We start from the raw sequence: 20,253 nt of genomic DNA, 5'->3' as shown, positions 1-20,253 counted from the left end.
TGGAAGTGTTATTTTTTTCTGGTAGAACAACTCTTTTTTAAAAAAGGCTGTGGGGTCATTTGCTTACCACACTTGTTTTTCCTTTGCCTGTTGCCTTGACTAGCCTCAGCCACTCAGGGGGTCTGATTAACCTATTTGCCATGGTCTAAAGTTGACCTCATTGAAGGCAAGGCTCTTATGTCTTTTTATTTTTTTGAGACAGAGCCTCAAGCTGTCACCCTAGGTAGAGTGCCATGGCATCACAGCTCACAGCAACCTCCAACTCCTGGGCTCAAGCGAGTCTCCTGCCTCAGCCTCCCAAGTAGCTGGGACTTGTGGCACCCACCACAACGCCCCGCTGTTTTTTGGTTGCAGCCATCATTGTTGTTTGGCGGGCCTGGGCTGGATTCGAACCTGCCAGCTCAGATGTATGTGGCTGGTGCCTTAGCCACTTGAGCCACAGTGCCGAGCCAAGGCTCTTATGTCTTAAGGTCTTTGACTTTCATCATTGGTACCAGTTTGAATCCTAATTTAGTTACAGAGTGTTTGCCTTCCCCTTCCTTAACAATAACCAAGAGTAATCCCCTCATGCCTGAGGGGATGGCTTGAGGGTAAGAGTTCAAGACCAGCCTGGACAACATAGTGAGACTATATCTTTTTTTTTTGAGACAGAGCCTCAAGCTGTCATCCTGGATAGAGTGCTGTGACATCACAGCTCACAGCAACCTCCAACTCCTGGGCTCAAGCAGTTCTCCTGCCTCAGCCTCCCATGTAGCTGGGACTACAGGCACCCACCACAATGCCTGGCTAGTTTTTGATTGCAGCCATCATTGTTGTTTGGCTGGCCTGGGTTGGGTTGGAACCCGCCAGCTCAGGTGTTATGTGGTTGGCGCCTTAGCCACTAGAGCCACAGGTGCCAGGCGGAGACTATATCTTTTTTTTTTTTTTTTTTTTTTTTGCATCTAGCAGAAAACAAATACTTTATTTTTTTGTTTTCATTTTATAACCTTTAAAGTTTCTTAATTCAACTAGGGCAAACATATTTACACAAAGCCACCAGAACAAGGATCACTTAAAGAGCTGGATGTAAAAAATATTATTGCAGTATACTACAAATATGGAACCTTTTTTTTTTTATTTATTTATTTTTTTTTTTGGTAGAGACAGAGTCTCACTTTATGGCCCTCGGTAGAGTGCCGTGGCATCACACAGCTCACAGCAACCTCCAACTCCTGGGCTTAAGCGATTCTCTTGCCTCAGCCTCCCGAGTAGCTGGGACTACAGGCGCCCGCCACAACGCCCAGCTATTTTTTGGTTGCAGTTCAGCCGGGGGCCAGGTTTGAACCTGCCACCCTCGGTATATGGGGCCGGCGCCTTACCAACTGAGCCACAGGCGCCTCCCATATGGAACCTTTTTTATATGAGCTACAAAAAGCAGCATTTATGTTTAGAGTTCAGTGCAATTTTTTACATTAAAAAATCCTATAAATTAAGAAGGAAACATCAACACGACAGAAAAAAATATACCCTTCAGACACATGAGCTCCTCTCTGGGGAAGCACATGGGCGATTCTATGTTCCGCATAGCTTCTATTCATGATAGGATCTTCTTTTATCTTTTTTAAAAAAGTAACCAAGGGGGCGGTGCCTGTGGCTCAAAGGAGTAGGGCGCTGGCCCCATACTCTGGAGGTGGTGGGTTCAAACCCAGCCCTGGCCAAAAAACTGCATTAAAAAATAAATAAATAGGGCGGCGCCTGTGGCTCAAGGAGTAAGGCGCCGGTCCCATATGCTGGAGGTGGCGGGTTCAAACTCAGCCCCAGTCAAAAACCACAAAAATAAATAAATAAATAAATAAACTTAGTATTAAAAAAAAAAAAAAAAGAGGGGCGGCGCCTGTGGCTCAGTTGGTAAGGTGCTGGCCCCATATGTCTAGGGTGGCGGGTTCAAGCCTGGCCCTGGCTGAACTGCAACCAAAAAATAGCTGGGCGTTGTGGCGGGCGCCTGTAGTCCCAGCTGCTCGGGAGGCTGAGGCAAGAGAATCGCTTAGGCCCAGGAGTTGGAGGTTGCTGTGAGCTGTGTGAGGCCACAGCACTCTACCGAGGGCCATAAAGTGAGACTCTGTCTCTACAAAAAAAAAAGTAACCAAGGGGCGGCACCTGTGGCTCAGTGGGTAGGGTGCCGGCCCCATATGAACCCAGTGGCGGGTTCAACCCCGGCCCTATCAAATTGCAACAAAAAAATATCTGGGCATTGTGGTGGGCGCCTGTAGTCCCAGCTACTCGGGAGACTGAGGCAAGAGTATTGCCTAAGCCCAGAAGTTGGAGGTTGCTGTGAGCTGTGATGCTGCAGCACTCTACCCAGGTTGACAAAACTAAAAAAAATAAAATAAAAAAATAAAAAAAAAAGTAAACAAGTATAATTGGGAAAGAGGGGAATGCAGATGGTAGATAGGGAGAGAAATACAAAAGGCTAAAAATGAGGTAGATTGGGAGGTCCCAACACAGCCCTTTCTAACATGGGTATATAAATAGCAGGGGCTTTTATTTGGTAATTGATCACTGTACTAAATTGAAGATGTAAAAGGTCTCATAATCTAGTTAGAGTAACATAAGAATACATGAACTACCTACAAGGTTAAACATGCCATTTTCCCTCATACTATACCTTTACAATACTATTTGTCTACCTTGGAATGGCCTTTCCCAATGTGTCCACTTGCTACCTCAAATCTCAGTTTTTATGTATGTAACATACTTTCTAATTGAAACTTTATTGAGAAAGTTATATATTTGCATGCATCCCTTTCATATTTGTATATCTAGCTCTTAGTACTATGCTAGATTTTTTTCTAAGTTTGTTGAATCCATAAACACATAAACATTTCTGTGCTGGATGTGCAATGAACTTTCTTTCTTTTTTTTTTTTTTTTGAGATAGTCTCATTTTGTTGCCCTTGGTAGAGTGCTGTGGTGTCATAGCTTGGGTCAAGTGATCCTTTTATCTCAGTTTTTCATATTTATTTATGACAGAGTTTCATCATGTTGCCCTCTGTAGAGTGCCTGGGCATCACAGCTCACAGCAACCTCAAACTCTTGGGCTCAAGTGATTCTCTTGCCTCAGCTGGGACCACAGGTGCCTGCCACAACGCCTGGCCGTTTTTTGGGTTGCAGTTGTTGAACCTGCCAACTTTGGTGTATGTGGCTGGCACCCTACTCACTGAGCTATGGGCGTTGAGCCAGTTTTCTTTTTTAATAGAGATGAGTTCTCTTGCTTAAGCTGGTCTTGAACTTATGAGCTCAAGCAGCCCACCTGCCTTGGCCTCCGGGAATGCTAGGATTAGGGTGTGAGCCACTACCCACGTGCCTGGCCTTGAAATGAATTTTCTTTTTCTTCCTTTTTTTTTTGAAACACAGTCGCATCATGTCACCTTTGGTAGAGTGCCATAGTGTCACAGCTCACAGCAACCTAAAACTCTTGGGCTCAAGCGATTCTCCTGTCTCTGTCTCCCAAGCAGCTGGGACCACAGGCACCTGCCACAACGCCTGGCTGTTTTCTTTTTTTTTGTTTGTTTTTGTAGAGTCTTACTGTACCACCCTCTGGTAGAGTGCTGTGACGTCACACGGCTCACAGCAACCTCCAGCTCTTGGGCTTACGCGATTCTCTTGCCTCAGCCTCCTGAGCAGCTGGGACTACAGGCGCCCGCCACAACGCCCAGCTATTTTTTGGTTGCAGTTTGGCCAGGGCCGGGTTTGAACCTGCCACCCTTGGTATATGGGGCCGGCGCCTTACTGACTGAGCCACAGGCACCGCCCCAAAATAGTTTCTTTATCCCGCTTTGCAGACAATGAAACAGGTCAGAGGGGTGAACTAATGTGACTACATTCACACAGTTAGTGAGTAGTAAAGCTATTTTATTTTATTATTATTTTTTTTTTTGTAGAGACAGTCTCACTTTATCGCCCTTAGTAGAGTGCCGTGGCGTCACACAGCTCACAGCAACCTCCAGCTCTTGGGCTTAGGTGATTCTTTTGCCTCAGCCTCCTGAATAGCTGGGACTACAGGTGCCCGCCACACACCCAGCTATTTTTTTGTTGCACTTCGGCCAGGGCTGGGTTTGAACCTGCCACCTTTGGTATATGGGACTGGTGCCCTACCCACTGAGCCACAGGCACCGCCCTTTTTTTTTTTTAAGAGACAGTCTCACTTTATTGCTCTTGGTAGAGTGCGGTGGTGTCACAGCTCACAGCAACCTCCAATCCTGGGCTTAGGCGATTGCCTCAGCCTCCTGAGTAGTTGGGACTATAGGCGCCTGCTGCAACGCCCGGCTATTTTTTGCTACAGTTTGGCTGGGGCCGGGTTTGAACCCGCCACAGTCGTTATATGGGGCTGATGCCCTACCCATCGAGCTGTACCCTGGGAGCTACAGGCGCCACCCAGTAAAGCCATTTTTTTTTTTTTTTTTGTAGAGACAGAGTCTCACTTTATTGCCCTCGGTAGAGTGCCGTGGCGTCACATAGCTCCCAGCAACCTCCAACTCCTGGGCTTAGGCGATTCTCCTGCCTCAGCCTCCCGAGTAGCTGGGTCTACATGCGCCCGCCACAACGCCCAGCTATTTTTTGGTTGCAGTTTGGCCGCGGCTGGGTTTGAACCCGCCACCCTCGGTATATGGGGCCGGCGCCCTACTCACTGAGCCACAGGCACTGCCCTAAAGCCATTTTTTTAAAAACCCTGACTCTGAATCCATCATTATTCAGACCCATCACAGACATCTGGGTGTCTAGATTAAGTAATAGCTACCTTTCTCCCATTTGTTGCCATGGGAGCATGGGAGTCCCTACTGCTACCCACTTATGTTGGTGATAAACCACACACAGGTTGGATACATCTGACAGGCCCCTGGCAGGCCTAGAGCCTGCCTTCATGTTATGTCTCGAAGGTTTCCAATGGCTGTCCAGATCAGTAAACCTTAGCAAGGAGATCTGCCAGCATTCCAGATGTGGCTGAGTTGTGAGGTGAGACCCCTCTCTCCTTCCCTTAACACATAGGTGGGATGACATTTCAGTGTTCAAGCACTGAAACCACTCTTAGTCTGAATATGACTGGAAGATAGCAGGGTCACTGTCTCCTGTGGGAGTCCTTTTTTTTTTTTTTTTTTTTTGGTAGAGACAGAGTTTCACTTTATTGCCCTCGGTAGAGTGCTGTGGCGTCACACAGCTCACAGCAACCTCCAAGTCCTGGGCTTAGGCGATTCTCCTGCCTTAGCCTCCCGAGTAGCTGGGACCACAGGCGCCCGCCACAACGCCCGGCTATTTTTTTTTTTTTTTTTTTTTGCAGTTTGGCCGGGGCCGGGCCCGCCACCCTCGGTATCTTGGGGCCGGCGCCCTGCTCACTGAGCCACAGGCGCCACCCTCCTGTGGGAGTCCTATGGCAACCCCAGTGGCTTCCCTCTCTTTGTCAGCTCAGGTCCCGGAGGGTTTTCTTTTGCAGCAGCAGCATCTAGCCCTGAGAGAGAGGGAGTGAATGTGTACATTCATGCCCCTCTGCAGAAAGTTCCCTTCTGTACACGTAATAGTCGAGTGCAAACTATCCCATCGTGGGTGAACATAAAGGAATTCACTGTCTGCCTTGTGATGTGCAAGGGAAGCAAAATTGACTTCCAATTCTTCCAGGTGCTTTCACAGTGATTATTTCATGTCGTCTTAAACAACCCTGTGAAGTGGACATTATTACTCGGTTTGGTAGTGAGTAATTGTGGTTAAGAAATATGCCCGAAAGAGTGTCAGAATTTGAATCCAGGTTGGTTTGACTCCAAATACCATCTTTTACTTCTTAAACCCATTGCTTATCAACTGTGAACAGCCGAAGTCGCTGCTGGTGCAGTGAGTTAACAGAAGAGAGCTGTCAGTGCACACTGCGGGTAAAACAGTCATGGATATACACGAGGCAGGTGAGGGCTTTGGTTCACTGGACAATGACATGGGGAGGATAGGTGGCAGGTGTGGAATGAGAAGAGCCCTGGAGTCCAGAGCTTGCTTGGGCTGTTCGTCCACTCAGAAATCTCTCGGCAGGGTAAGTGGCTCACGCCGGGGAGGCTGAGCCATGTGGATTGCTTGAGCTCTGGAGTTTGAGACCAGCCTGAGCAACAGCAAGACCCAACTCGGTGCTAAAAAGAGACTAGCTACTGGGGAGGCAGACGCAGGACGATGGCTTGAGCCCAAGAGTTGGAGGTTATTGTGAGATATTATGACCCCCAAGTGGAACTCTTCTTGCAGAGAACACCCACTGGGAATCCCATCTATTCCTTGAATAAGGTAAAGTGGAAGGAAAGTTGGAGAGGTAGGTTGAGCAAGACAACTAAACCAGATACCAAAGAGGCAACAATGCAAGCACTAGGTAACTCAGGAGCCCACGAGACCAAGCGCATGGGGATGTTTCCTGTAGAAGGTGAGTATTAAGCGTGCCAAAGCATACACAAACCAGATCGCAAAATTAGCAAGAGCTATTGCTTTAAGAAGAGCGACTCTTTAGTGTCACGTGTCCCAAGGCAGAGAGCCTTCACGGCACTGTCCGCACAGGCCAATAACATGAGGAGGAAGCCTCCCGGAGGGCGGGCACTTAGGAAGGCACCTGCTGATTGGCTGTTCTCGTGGCGGGCGTGGCCCGGGCTCGGAGAGAGGGAATTAGTGTGAGTTGGGGGAGCTGGAGCTGTCGCTGCCGCCGGCGTCTCTCTAGTCGCCTTCGCCACGGAGCTGTCAGGTGAGCAGGCCTCGCCCTGGCTCAGGGAGTTCCAGTTCCGCTGCGGCCCTCTCGCTCAGGGGCTTGGCGCCCACTCTGCGGAAGACCGCCCCGTTCGCTGACCACGTGACCCACGCTCAATGACCCCTGACCTTCTCCACCCCACCCGCTCTGGTTCTGGGGATGGCCGGGTTGGGTGGAAAGGTGAACATGTCCGAGGCCTGTAGAGGTCAGTTCCCACGCCTCTTTACTACTGTTACTAGCAGATGAGGACGCGGAGGAGAGCAGGCTGAGGAGCGGGAGACCTAGGTTAGGGTCTGGACTTTGTGGGGTCTTAATTTGGGTGCATAATAAATAGGGAAACTCGCTCCTCACCTTACATGTGCACAAGACTTAATGCTCCCATTTTACAGATGGGGAACCTGCACCTTAGCAATTATCTGTTGGCAGGTCTAAGGTCATCGAGTGATGGGCATTGCCAACGCCGAAGTCTTTAGGAAGCGATTCAGCCCTCGTTGCTCACACAATTGGCCGCTCCTGAATGCGGTATGGTGTGATGATTAGGAACAAGAGTGCTACTTGTTGTGCTACCCTGCTCCTTACTTACCTTATTGCTCTCCGGATGATCTTGGACAAGTCATGTAACATTTAACCTCTCTGAGCTTTGATTTCTTTGCCTATAAAATAGACAATGTACATAATACTTAACTTTATTTTTATTATTATTGTTATTTTGAGACAGAGTTTCACTTTGTCGCCCTCGGACAGTGCCGTGGCGTCATAGCTTAGAGCAACCTCAAACTCTTGGGCTCAAAGTTATCCTCTTGCCTCAGTCTCCCTGGTAGCTGGGCCTACAGACGCCCGCCACAACGCCCGGCTATTTTTTAGAGAGGGAGTCTCTCGCTCTTGCTCAGGCTGGTCTGGAACTCCTGAGGTCAAACAATCCACATTCCTCAGCCTCCCAGAGTGCTAGGATTACAGGTGTGAGCCTCCACTCGCCTGTACCTACTTACCTTATTACTTATACGGTGCGGTAACCCGAATAAAGCACTTTGCTCAGTGCTTCAGGCATAGTGCTATTCTATGTTCTTTCAGCAGGTATTTGTTGAGGGTGTATTATGTGCTCATACTGTGCTGAACACCAAGTATGCAAAGGTGAGCAAGCAGACATGATCCCTTTTGGCATGGGACTTAGTCTAATGGAGAAGTATGTGTTAATCAAAAAGGTACACAAATATATAATTACAGACTTTTATAACTGCTTTGAAGGCAGAGAATGGGGACTTTAGGGGAACTGATAAGACTTCTAGGCTTGGTGCCTGTGGCTCAAGTGGCTAAGGCACCAGCCACATACACCTGAGCTGGCGGGTTCGAATCCAGCCCAGGCCTGCCAAACAACAATGACGGCTGCAACCAAAAAATAGTCGGGCGTTGTGGCGGGCGCCTGTAGTCCCAGCTACTTGGGAGGCTGAGGCAAGAGAATCGCTTGAGCCCAGGAGTTGGAGGTTGCTATGAGCTGTGATGCCACGGCACTCTACCCACGGGAACAGCTTAAGGCTCTGTCTCAAAAAAAAAAAGAAAAAAAAGACTTCTATAAAAAGTCGCATTTGGGCTAGGCGCCTGTGGCTCAATGGCTAAGGCGCCAGCCACATACACCTGAGCTGGCGGGTTCAAATCCAGCCCAGCTGGCCAAACAACAATGATGACAGCTGCAACAACAACAACAACAAAAAAGCCGGGCGTTGTGGCGGGCGTCTGTAGTCCCAGCTACTTGGGAGGCAGAGGCAGGCGAATCGCTTGAGACCAGGAATTGGAGGTTGCTGTAAGCTGTAATGTCACGGCACTCCGCCCAGGACAACAGCTTGAGGCTCTGTCTCAAAAAACAAAACAAAACAAACAACAAAAAAGTCGCATTTGAACTGAGATCTGAAGGAACAAGTAGGAGTTCACTGGGACAAAGGGATTGGGGGTGGAAGACTAGGAGGAGAGAGTTCCAAATGGAGGAAACAGAATGTACAAAGCTTCTGAAATAACTGTTTTTGAGGAAATGAAAGGAGGCCACAAGTAGGAATGCAGAACACAAGAGAGGGAGAGTGGTAAGAGGTATTGCAGAAGTGAGTAGGCAGCATATGCAGGGCTTATGGAGGTATTTATCCCAAAGGCAACGGGGAGTCATTGGGAGGAATGTCATGGAGAGGCTAGGTAGGATGCCCATTGGCTTAGGGACATGGGTCATTGTAGAGCTAGGTCTTGCTGCCACTTTGGCACATGTAGGCATGCCTACTTACTAATGGTGTGTGCCCTGTTGGAGTTAAGTCATCAGTTACTGTTTTTTTTTTGTTGTTGTTGTTGTTTTTTCAGCTACTGTTTTTGTTGGGTTCTTATTCTGTCATATACTGTGAACCCGAACAAGGCCTATCCACTTAGGCCTTGTAGCCAAACCGGGGAAGACCATACACATGGGCATGTGACAGTCCCAGATGGCATTTGGGACTGTTGTTTTTTTTTTTCCCCCAGATGGCATTTGGGACAGAAGACCTCAGAAGCTGGATTTGTCTTAGCAAAGAGGAAGGAGAGGGAATTTGGAATAGGGAAGGAGACCAGCCTGAGCAAGGCTTGATGGTAGGTCATAGGTAAGGCTGGAAGACACTGGCTGGTCTTGTGGGGAGGAGGGCTCAGGTACAACAGCTGAGGGGATTTGGCACCAAATACAGAATGTCAGGCTGGGGAGCTTGAACTTTCTTTTTATTTAATTTATTTATTTTTGAGACAGAGTCTCACTTTCTTGCCCTTGGTAGAGTGCTGTGGCGTTATAACTCACAGCAACCTCAAACTCGCAGGCTTAAGCAATTCTCTTAGCTCAGTTTTTCTATTTTTAGCAGAGACAGGGTCTTGCTTTTGCTCAGGCTAGTCTCGAACCCATGAGCTCAAGCAGTTCACCCACCTTGGCCTCCTAAGTGCTGGGATTACAGGCATGAGACACTGAGCCTGGCTGAACTTTCTTTTTATAAACGGTATTAAAAATTTTTGAGCAAGGGAATGTCAGGATAAAAGTAGTGTTTTCATCAAAATTTAGTCAATAGTGGCTGTAGTCAGAATCAGAAGACATGGAGATTTTGTTTCTTCCATTGGTGTACTGTTCTAGTTTTCTATCATACGTTATCCACTTTCATCCTCTATGAGTCAGAGGGTCAGGGATTATTGTATCTATTTTACAGTTTAGGGCTCAGATTGATGAAGGTGTTGGCCAAATTCATATAGTGTCAGGAGAAGGCTGGGACCTAGCTCTGTGAACTCTAAATCCAGGCACTTTCTGTGAGTTCACTATTGTTCACACACTGGCCAGTTTGTTTTCTTCTGTGAGCTTCAGTTTCCTCATCTGGGTGCTCAGAGCTCTTTGTACAGGAACTCTGGAGCAAGAGCAGCGAGACTGGTTTGGAGGGTCATGTGTTAGAGTCATGCTCCTGGGGGAGACTTGAGTTAGCATTTTGAACCTTCCCTCCCAACTCCCAGATCCACTGGGGTCATGTCGGAGCGAGAAGAACGGCGCTTTGTAGAGCTCCCTCGGGAGTCTGTCCGGCTCATGGCAGAGAGCACGGGCCTGGAGCTGAGTGATGAGGTGGCTGCCCTGCTTGCAGAGGATGTTTGCTACCGTCTCAGAGAGGCCACACAGGTATGTTCCCCTCAATTTCCTGTGCCCTCAACTTTCCTTGTTCTTGCCTTTTTATGTACTATTGACCTCCTCCCATACTGATTAACAAGCGTACATTGGGCACCTGCCCTGTGCTTTGAGGGCACACAGTGGAGGCATTCCATGCCTTTATGGAGTTCCCCTTCTAGGCTACCAGCAAACAAAGCCCTTGCCAGGTACTCTCACGTGCTCCTCACAACAGCCCATCTTGGCAGGCAGAGCAGGTGAATATTCACGTTCTGCACATGAGAAACAGAGGCACATTTGGTGAACATCCTTCTTGCTATCCAAAAACACAAAAAAAGAAACAGAGAGGGGACATGACACTGAGGGGGGGGGGTAGTTTGTAAAAGAGCAGAGCTTGGCACCCAGCTTTGTGATTGTTGGTGTGGTCTGTCTTCTTTGTCTCCTCTTGTCTGGCCCACCTCACTTGGGAGCTCCCACACCCCCTCTGCTTTCTGTCCCCTGACGGATTTCTGTGCCTCCCTCCCCAGAATAGCTCTCAGTTCATGAAGCACACCAAACGTCGGAAGCTGACAGTTGAGGACTTCAACAGGGCCCTCAGATGGAGCAGTGTGGAAGTGAGTGGGGACAGGCCCCTGAGGGTTCAGGTGGTATGAGCCCTCCCCAACTGTCCAGCTTAGGGCCAGTAATGTGGTTAGACACAAAGACAAAACTCACACACAAGGGAACCCCACAGTGATAGTAAGCCAGTGCCAGGTGCTGGGCCCAGTGCACAGGGCTATGAGCTCAGCAGAGAGAGAGAAGAGGCTGCTGGAGGACTGGAAGTTAGGGAAGTCTTCTTGGAAGAGGTAGGCCTTGAGCTGGGCTTTAAAGGGTGGTGAAGAACTTGAGCCTGGCTTAAACTAGGCCAAGAGGAAAAGAGGGCATTCTGGGTAAGGAGTTTAAGTAAAAGTGTGGGTATTAGGATGTCCTAGAATAGTTTTTCTGGGGCAAAGAATTGAGGGAAAAAGGTCATGTTTAGGAGAGACTAGTGAGTTTTCAAAATTGGGTGAGTATGATTGAGGAGCTTGGGGAGTGGGGCTCAGGATTCCTACAGTTACATTAAGAGGGACCATGTTATACCCATGACTCAATGAGCCATGGGATGCTCCAGCCAAGTTCCCAGTGGTGACTCTGAGCCCCAGACTTCTCTTGGGCCCTCTGCATTTCCCTAGCAAACGTAGCAAACATAAGGCTGCCTGGTTGGTAGAGCCCCATTTTGGATCCTGTTACCTGTTCCCTTCCTAGATTCAGCTGCTGTCCAAACCTTTTTTCTCAGGCTGTGTGTGGTTACGGATCCCAGGAGGTACTGCCCCTGCGCCCTGCCAGGGAGGGTGAGCTCTACTTTCCTGAGGACCGAGAGGTGAACCTGGTGGAGTTGGCCCTGGCTACCAACATCCCCAAAGGCTGTGCTGAGACAGCTGTCAGAGGTGGCTACCAGGGTTGTCCTGCATTGGGTGGGGACCAGAGCTGGGCCATCAGAGGAGCACTGATGGGGTGGCTGGTGGAAGGGGCAGAACAGGGAAGAACAGGTACTGCTAAAAGGGGCAAAACCCAGGCTGACACATCTCTCTCGGTTCTGGTTCTAGTTCATGTCTCCTATTTGGATGGCAAAGGGAACCTGGCACCTCAGGGATCAGGTAAGGGGGCCAGGCACAGTGGCTCACACCTATAATCCTGCACTTTAGGAGAACAAGGCTGGAGGATCATTCGAGGTCAGGGGTTTAAGACCAGCCTAACAGGCAAGGTGGCTTATGCCTGTAATCCTAGCGCTCTGGGAGGCTGAGGCAAGTGAATTCCTTGAGCTCATGAGTTGAAGACCAACCTAAGCAAGAAGAAGAGCCTATCTCTACTAAAAATAGAAAAATTAGCCAGGTGTAGCGACACACACCTAGTCCCAGCTACTGAGGAGGCTGTGGCAAGAGGACTGCTTAAGCGTAAGTGTGTAAGGTTGCTGTGAGGTATGATGCCAGGGCACTCTACCCAGGGCGACAGTAAGATTTTGTCTCAAAACAAAAAAAACACAGCCTGAGCAACATGGTGAAATCTCCCATCTCTACAAAAAATGGAAAAATTACCTGGGCATAGTAGTGCATGCCTCTTGTCCTAGCTACTCAGGAGGCTGAGGTAGGAGTATCAGTTGAGTTGGGGAGTTTGAAATTACCGTGAGCTCTGATAATGGCACTGCAGTCTAGCCTGGGCAAGAGACCAAGACCTTTCTCAAAAAAAAAAAAAAAAGTCCCTCTGGATGGACTTTTTAGGTGCTGAGGGGGATGCCTCTATGCCTCTGAGTCTGCATCTGCATTTACTGATGCCTGCCTTGTACCATGTTCTGAGTGGGCACTGATCCCTGCCCAGAAGGCTCAGAGTTGGGGATGGGCACCCAGACCTGTAACCAGTAATGACGCAGTGTGTTAGATGCTAGAATGGAAGTCTGGGCAGCATGCTGGAGTTGACGAGTGGGAAAGTGTCTCATCTTGGTATGCTGAGCAAACTTCACAGAGCCTGAGGCTAGTGGGAATCCATGTGGTGGAGGGTGGGGAGGAGCCAGTGAATAGAGCACAGAGATATGCAGAGCCTGGGTGGTAGGGCTCAGCAGGCTGGGGAGAGCAGTGGGAGTCTCTGTGCCCTGGCTATCCCCTTGGAATAGATTCTTGTGGATGTGGGTGGGGGTGGGGGTTGTAGGTGAGCAGGCTGAAGAGGCTGGGAGGGGCCCGGCTTTCCATTTCTCCCTGTTTCCTGCCCATCCTTACACAGTACCCAGTGCCGTGTCTTCCCTGACGGATGACCTTCTCAAGTACTATCAGCAGGTGACTCGGGCTGTGCTAGGGGATGATCCACAGCTGATGAAGGTGAGCAAGTGGGTCCAAGTTGGGGTACTAAGTCGAACTTTTAAATTTCCATGCCTATTTTTTGTCCTCTCCAGACTGATGGACTGAGGTGAGTGGAAGCTGCTCCCCAGCTGAGTGTGGTTTTCTGAGTCTGGCCCTCCTGCAGCACTGGTCCCTTCATATTGGAGTAGGAAACTTTGTTCTTTGGGGAAGGGGCAGTTTAGCAGACCCCTTTGGAGGACTTAGGTGGTCAGTCTCCCCAGACCTGGAGGGAGCTCATCCTGGAGCCCACTCTCTGGGATTTCTGTTGACCTGGGGCCAATATGGGCATCCATGTTGCAGCCTTCATTTTATCTGGACTTGGGAAGGAGAGAGAAGAAAATAGAAGGGCCAGGTCAGGGTGCCTGGCCAGGCCTGCTCTTTAGCTCTTGGTCCCTTGGCCTCATACCAGCCCCTGCTGCTTTCATCTCTTGGTTCCACAGGGCTTGCTGGACACTACCTGTGATCAGTCCTCTCCAGTCCAGAATCAGATGAGGGCTAGTTTGGTGGTTTGCTCAATCATGTGGCTATTTCCTCTTTGTCTGGCTGCTGCTATTTCCCTTGGAAAATTAGGAACATTGCTACCATTATGTTCCTGTTTTTGAAACTTGGCTTCTCTTTCCCAGGCACAGTACAGGTGGTTGGCCGTGGGCCTGGGAACTGAGGTCCTTCCTCACTAGTCTTTTTTTTTTTTTTTTTGACAATCTCAAGCTGTCACCCTAGGTAGAGTGCCGTGGTGTCATAGCTTACAGCAACCTTCAGCTCAGGCTCAAGCAATCCTCTTGTCTCAGTTTTTCTATTTATTTATTAATTTTTTTTGCAGTTTTTGGCCCGGGCTGGGTTTGAACCCACCACCTCAGACATATGGGGCTGGTGCCCTACTCCTTTGAGCCACAGGTGCTGCCCCAGTTTTTCTATTTTTAGTAGAGATGGATGGGGTCTCGGTTTTGCTCAGGTTGGTCTCGAACTTGTGAGCTCAGGCAATCCACCTGCTTCGGCCTCCCAGAGTGCTAGGATTATAGGGATGAGCCACTACACCCAGCCCTCACTAGTCTTGTGTGATTTCATGTCTGCTAGGCTTAGGGTTTTTTTTTAAATGAGTAGGATCTTTGGATCCTACTCTTGTTTTTTTTTTTTTTGTTTGTTTGTTTTTTTGGCCGGGGCTGGGCTTGAACCCGCCACCTCCGGCATATGGGACCGGCGCCCTACCCGTTGAGCCACAGGCGCCGCCCCCTACTCTTGTTTTAAAAGCAATACCACTTCATTATGGTGCCCTCGGTAGAGGGCCGTGGCATCACAGCTAGGATCTTTTTTTTTTTGAGACACAGTTTCACTTTGTCAACCTTTGGTAGAGTGCTGTGGTGTCATAGCTCACAGCTCAAACTGTTGGGCTTAAGCAATTTTCTTGCCTCAGCCTCCCAAGTAGCTGGGACTACAGGCGCCTGCCACAACGCCCGGCTATTTTTTTTGTTGCAGTTATCATTGCTGTTTAGCTGGCCTAGGTTAGGTTCGAATCCCACCAGCTGGGGTGTATGTGGCTAGAGCCCTAGGCTTAGGATGTTTATCCAAAGGACCTTGGAAGATATAGGTGGTGGAAGTTCAAGCTTTTACTCTTTTTTTTCTTGTTTTAAAAGCAATACCACAGTAGAAGTACATATAATATGAAAACATACAAAGTAGATAGACTCCTATTCCTCCAATCACATTTTTTCCTATGTATAAACTATAATTACACATACCTAAGTGGTAACATATTAAATATCTCATTTTACAGCCTGCTTTTCTCAATTAAAAATATGTTGTATTGGGCAGGCACAGTGGCTCAATGCCTGTAATCTTAGCATTCTGGGAGGCCAAGGCAGGTGGATTGCCTGAGCTCACAGGTTCGAGACCAGCCTGAGCCAGAGCCAGACCACCTCGTCTCTAAAAATAGCCGGGTGTTGTGTCCCAGCTACTTGAGAGGCTGAGGTAAGAAAATCACTTGAGCCCAAGAGTTTGAGGTTGCTGTGAGCTATGACGCCATGGCACTCTACCAAGGGCAACAAAGTAAGACTGTCTCAAAAAGAACAAAAAGGGCGGCACCTCTGGCTCAAAGGGGTAGGATGCTGGCCCCATATACCGGTGGGTGGTGGGTTCAAACCCAGCCCTGGCCAAAAACTGCCAAAAAAAAAAAAGGAACAAGAAAAGTTGTATATTTAGGCTGTGTTCAGTTTTTTGTTATTACAAACAGGCTATGTGTTGGTATGAGTGGGTTTCTCTGGGTTAAATTTATAATAGAATTGCTAGTTCAAAGGATATGAACATTTAAAATTGTAATAATGAATACAGTGCTAAGCTGCCCTCCAGAACAATGCAGTTTCTATTTGGGGTACTGAGTAACCTTCCTTTTAGGTTGCACTCCAGGACTTGCAGACAAACTCGAAGATTGCAGCGCTTTTGCCTTACTTTGTTTATGTGGTCAGTGGGGTAAGTGACTAGGCTGGAGCAGGGGAAATGTTTTGGCGGGGGGAAATGACACAGCAGTGTGTAGGGCTCATGATATGTGCTATCAGAATGGTGGGCTCCTGCCTGCCTCCTTACTAGCTCAGGTCTCTCTAAGTTACCCTCTTCTACCATCAGGTAAAATCTGTAAGCCACGACCTAGAGCAGTTGCATCGGCTTCTGCAGGTGGCGCGGAGTCTGGTTCGGAATCCACATCTCTGCCTGGGTCCCTACGTCCGCTCCCTGGTGGGCAGTGTTCTCTACTGTGTCCTGGAGCCACTGGCTGCTTCCATTAACCCCCTAAATGACCACTGGACTCTGCGGGATGGCGCTGCCCTCCTGCTCAGCCACATCTTCTGGTAGCCATTGAGCCTAAAGCTTAGCAAAGGGTGGGAATGCTGCAGAGCTGATTGGATTGGGGTAGAGGGATGGGGTGAAACTTTTGGCCTTTTCTGTTCAGAGGGTGGGGAAATCTCTTCCGTTAGTACTTCCTAGCTGGTTTGCTTTGGCACACTGGGACTGGAAATAGATTGCAAATATGCCAAGATACTGGTTCCTCAGCTCTCAGTTCCTGGGCCAGTCACCTTTGGTAGCCTTGTTCACATATCCAGCATGCCGTAGTGTACCAAATGCTGTTCTTTGTGTGCTGTGTCTTGTGCCCAGTTGGACAGTGTCAAGTCTTATTCTTCTCCATGACTGTATGTTGCTCCTACAGGACTCATGGGGACCTTGTAAGTGGCCTCTATCAACAGATCCTGCTCTCACTGCAGAAGGTCCTGGTGGACCCTGTGCGGCCTCTCTGCTCTCACTATGGAGCTGTAGTGGGGCTACATGCTCTTGGCTGGAAGGTGAGGACCCTGGCCTTTCAGACAGAGCTATAGAGCTCTTATTTGTGTTAGCAAAACAGTATATGTTATTAGTATATGTCATCAGAAAAATGATAAATGCTTGCTGCTATGTACCAAGTTCTTGACTTAGGCCATGCTTAGTGATAGCTTTAATTTTTTGTTTTTGTTTTTTGAGTCAGGGTCTTGCTCTGCACCCAGGCTAGACTGCACTGCTGTCACAGCTCACTGCAACCTCAAAGTCCTGGGCTTGAGCGGTCCTTCCACCTCAGCCTTCCTAGCCACCGCGAGTATAGATGCATGCCATGAATGGACCACAACTGTAGTTCCAGCTACTTGGGTGACTGAGGCATTATTGGTTGAGCACAGGAGTTCAAGGCTGCAATAAACTTATGACTGTGTCACTGTATTCCAGCCCAGACAGGGAAAGACTATGATTAAAAAAAAAAAAACAAGTAACTTTATATTCTTAATTTTATCATTAACTTACATCAAACTTTACCAATTGCTGTTCCTGCATCCTTTGAAATGATTGTAAGGTTTTTCTGCTTTTATTTGCCAATGTGATTAATTATAGTTTTTCTAGTAATAAACCATCTTTACAATTCAAGGATAAACTCAACCTGGTCATGGTATAGTCTTTAAAAAAAAAGTCCAAAGGGCTCAGTGCCTGTAGCTCAGTGGTTAGGGCGCCAGTCACATGCGCTGGGGGCTGGCAGATTGGAACCCAGCCTGGGCCTGCTAAGCAACAATGACAGCGACAATAACAGCAATAGCCTGTTAATGTGGCAGTTGCCTGTAGTCTCAACTACTTGGGAGGCTGAGGCAAGAGAATTGCTTAAGCCCAAGAGTTTGAGGTTGCTATGAGCTGTGACATCAGGGAACTCGACCCAGGGCGACATAGTAAGGCTCTGTCTAAAAAATAAATAAATACAAATAAAATAAATAAAAGGAATTCTATAACCATGAAGGACAATGAAACAGTCGCTAAAAATTAACTACAAATCCAGCCTGAGCAAGAGTGAGACCCTGTCTCTAAAAATAGGCATGTGTCGTGGTGGGTGCCTGTAGTCCCAACTACTTGGGAGGCTGAGGCAAGAGAATCACTTGAGCCCAGGAGTTTCAGGCTACTGTGAGCTATGATGCCACTGCACTCTACCAAGGGTGACAAAGAGTCTGTCTCAAAAAAAAAAAAAAAATTAACTGCAAAGAAGAAAATGTCAATATTTACAGAGGTTTGCAGATACAAGGGAAAGATGAACTCTTACAAATATAAGACAGAATTCCTGTTCACATTATTCTATGAGGCCAGTATAACTCTGATAGTAAAACAAGATAAGGACAGTATATGAGAGGGGTATTATACTTAAGTCCTTTTAAAGTTTAGGAAACATACACACATAAAGTTTAGCGAACACAGAGTACATAAAAAATGCATTATATTTATATTTTTTGAGACAGCCTCACTTTGTTGCCCTTAGTAGAGTGCTGTGGCATCACAGCTCACAGCAACCTCAAACTCTTGGGCTCAAGAGATTCTCTCGCCTCAGTCTCCAGAGTACTGGGGCTATGGGCACCCACCCTATTGCCCAGCTATTTTTAGAGACAGGGTCTTGCTCTGGCTTAGACTGGTGTATAACCTGTGAGCTCAGGCAATCCACCTGCCTCAGCCTCCCAGGGTGCTAGGATTACAGGCGTGAGCCACTGAGCCTAGCCTTTATATTGCTTTTTTTGGAGACAAGAGTCTTACTATGTTGCCTCGGTAGAGTGCTATGACGTCACAGCTCACAGCAACCTCAAACTCTAGGGCTCCAGCAATTCTCTTGCCTCAGCCTCCCAAGTAGCTGGGACTACACGTGCCAACCACAACGCCTGATTCTTTTGTTGCAGTTGTCATTGTTGTTTAGCTGACCAGGACCAGGTTTGAACCCGCCAGTCTGGGTATATGTGGCTGACGCTGTAACCACTGTGCTACAGGCACCAAGCCTATCTTGCTTTTTGAATTAACAATAAGTTGCATTTTTCTAGGAGTTTGACAATTTTGTCAAGCTTTTAAAATGTTTATGCTCTGCCTTATCTGTCAAAACTCATCACAAATGTCATCTCCTCTGTGAATTCTTAATTGCTTTCCCTCAAATTAATCACAGTATTTAAAATTTTATAACTGGAGTCCAGGTGTCTGGTTGTTTTTGTGCAGAATGGAGTCCCAGTTTACATCTAAGCAAGGCCAATATTTGTACTGGATAGCAGTTTGTAAACTAAATTTCTTTGTTGTTAGCAATGGGCATTATTTAGGCCCTCTTATCCCTTGGTACTTATGGCAGTGGTAGTGGGGTCCCTTTTTATTGTCTGTTTTTGTCCATAGTGCTTAGCAAAGGCTTGGGCATACAGTAGATTCTAAATTAATGTTGGCTGAATTTGTTAGTCAGGAAATTTAAGAGAACTAAGCCCTGTCTAGCATCAGGGATAAAAAGTAGGTCAGAGAGGCAATAAGCAACAAAGAGGTGCTTACTGCATTCATTTCTCTTCCTTCCAGGCAGTAGAAAGAGTCCTGTACCCACACCTATCCACTTACTGGACAAACTTGCAGGCTGTTCTGGATGATTATTCAGTGTCTAATGCCCAAGTCAAAGCAGATGGGCACAAAGTCTATGGAGCCATTCTGGTGAGTGCCAGCCCCTTCCAGCCTCCAGTCCTTGCTTAAGCTCAGCAACTCAGCGGGCTTACTTTGGAATACTTGATGGTGGCTGGTTCCTCCCAGTTCTTGCCTATCCTAGTTACCTATTCTTACAGGTGGCTGTAGAGCGATTGCTGAAGATGAAGGCCCAGGCAGCAGAGCCTAACAGAGGTGGCCCAAGAAGCAGGGGATGCAGGCTTCCAGAAGACCTGCCTTGGGACACCCTTCTCCTGCAAGAGTCTCCCTCTGGGGGCGGTGCAGAGCCAGGCTTTGGGTCTGGACTCCCGCTACACCCAGGCGGCGCGGAACCGGAGGACCCTTCTCCTTCGGTGACCCTGGCAGACATCTACCAGGAGCTATACGCCTTCTTCGGTGACAGTTTGGCAACTCGTTTCGGCACGGGCCAGGCCGCACCCACAGCCCCGCGGCCACCCGGGGACAAGAAGGAGCCGGCGGCCGCCCCGGACTCGGTGCGGAAGATGCCGCAGCTGACTGCCAGTGCCATGGTTAGCCCGCAGGGCGACGAGAGCCCTCGAGGCGGCGGCGGGCCCTCGTCGGCCTCCGCATCCGCCGCCTCTGAGAGCAGGCCGCTGCCGCGCGTGCACCGGACGCGCGGGGCGCCCCGGCAACAGGGTCCTGGCGCCGGCACCCGCGACGTCTTCCAGAAAAGCCGTTTCGCCCCGCGCAGTGCCCCCCACTTCCGGTTTATCATCGCCGGGCGGCAGGCTGGGAGGCGCTGCCGCGGACGTCTTTTCCAAACTGCCTTCCCAGCGCCGTACGGGCCCAGCCCGGCTTCCCGCTACGTGCAGAAGCTGCCCATGATTGGCCGCACTGGCCGCCCCGCCCGCCGTTGGGCGCTGTCAGACTACTCCCTGTACCTGCCGCTCTAGGGCGGGGTGGGCTGGGGAAACGCCCCTACCTCTGTAAATAAAGCCCTTCCCGGAAGTGACGCCTCGGCGCTCGTGGGTTGCT

The 20,253-nt window shown here is 48.8% G+C and overlaps 1 protein-coding gene across 7 annotated transcripts; it reads left to right on the top strand.

Annotated features, from left to right (window-relative positions):
- The first annotated feature begins 6,583 nt into the window (after window positions 1-6,583).
- Window positions 6,584-20,252, top strand: TAF6L (TATA-box binding protein associated factor 6 like). Of its 7 annotated transcripts, none has more exons than XM_053562233.1 (12): window positions 6,584-6,735; window positions 9,232-9,336; window positions 10,228-10,387; window positions 10,900-10,986; window positions 11,688-11,838; window positions 11,998-12,048; window positions 13,166-13,260; window positions 15,670-15,744; window positions 15,898-16,118; window positions 16,475-16,607; window positions 19,141-19,269; window positions 19,398-20,252. In XM_053562233.1, the coding sequence occupies exons 3-12, from the start codon at window positions 10,241-10,243 to the stop codon at window positions 20,169-20,171; spliced, it is 1,863 nt and encodes a 620-aa protein (XP_053418208.1). In that variant the 5' UTR covers window positions 6,584-6,735; window positions 9,232-9,336; window positions 10,228-10,240; the 3' UTR covers window positions 20,172-20,252. The 7 variants fall into 7 exon arrangements, with proteins under 7 accessions (XP_053418208.1, XP_053418205.1, XP_053418207.1 ...); XM_053562230.1 differs by having other exon boundaries at window positions 9,232-9,347; XM_053562231.1 differs by lacking the exon at window positions 6,584-6,735 and adding an exon at window positions 6,759-6,943 and having other exon boundaries at window positions 9,232-9,347.
- The last annotated feature ends 1 nt before the right edge of the window (window position 20,253 follows it).

The sequence above is a fragment of the Nycticebus coucang genome, chromosome 14, assembly GCF_027406575.1.
Source record: "Nycticebus coucang isolate mNycCou1 chromosome 14, mNycCou1.pri, whole genome shotgun sequence".
In the NCBI taxonomy this organism is placed as follows: Eukaryota; Metazoa; Chordata; class Mammalia; order Primates; family Lorisidae; genus Nycticebus; species Nycticebus coucang.
Note: the sequence above shows the minus strand (reverse complement) of the source record. Positions and strands in the feature narration are given on the sequence as shown.

Bases quoted from the DNA above. Each gene is read 5' to 3' on its own strand.
- TAF6L (XM_053562229.1), top strand. From the start codon at position 7,183: ATGGGCATTGCCAACGCCGAAGTCTTTAGGAAGCGATTCAGCCCTCGT. The intron at 15,745-15,897 runs GTAAGTGACTAG...TTCTACCATCAG, and splicing joins TTGTTTATGTGGTCAGTGGG to GTAAAATCTGTAAGCCACGA. The intron at 19,270-19,397 runs GTGAGTGCCAGC...CTATTCTTACAG, and splicing joins AAGTCTATGGAGCCATTCTG to GTGGCTGTAGAGCGATTGCT.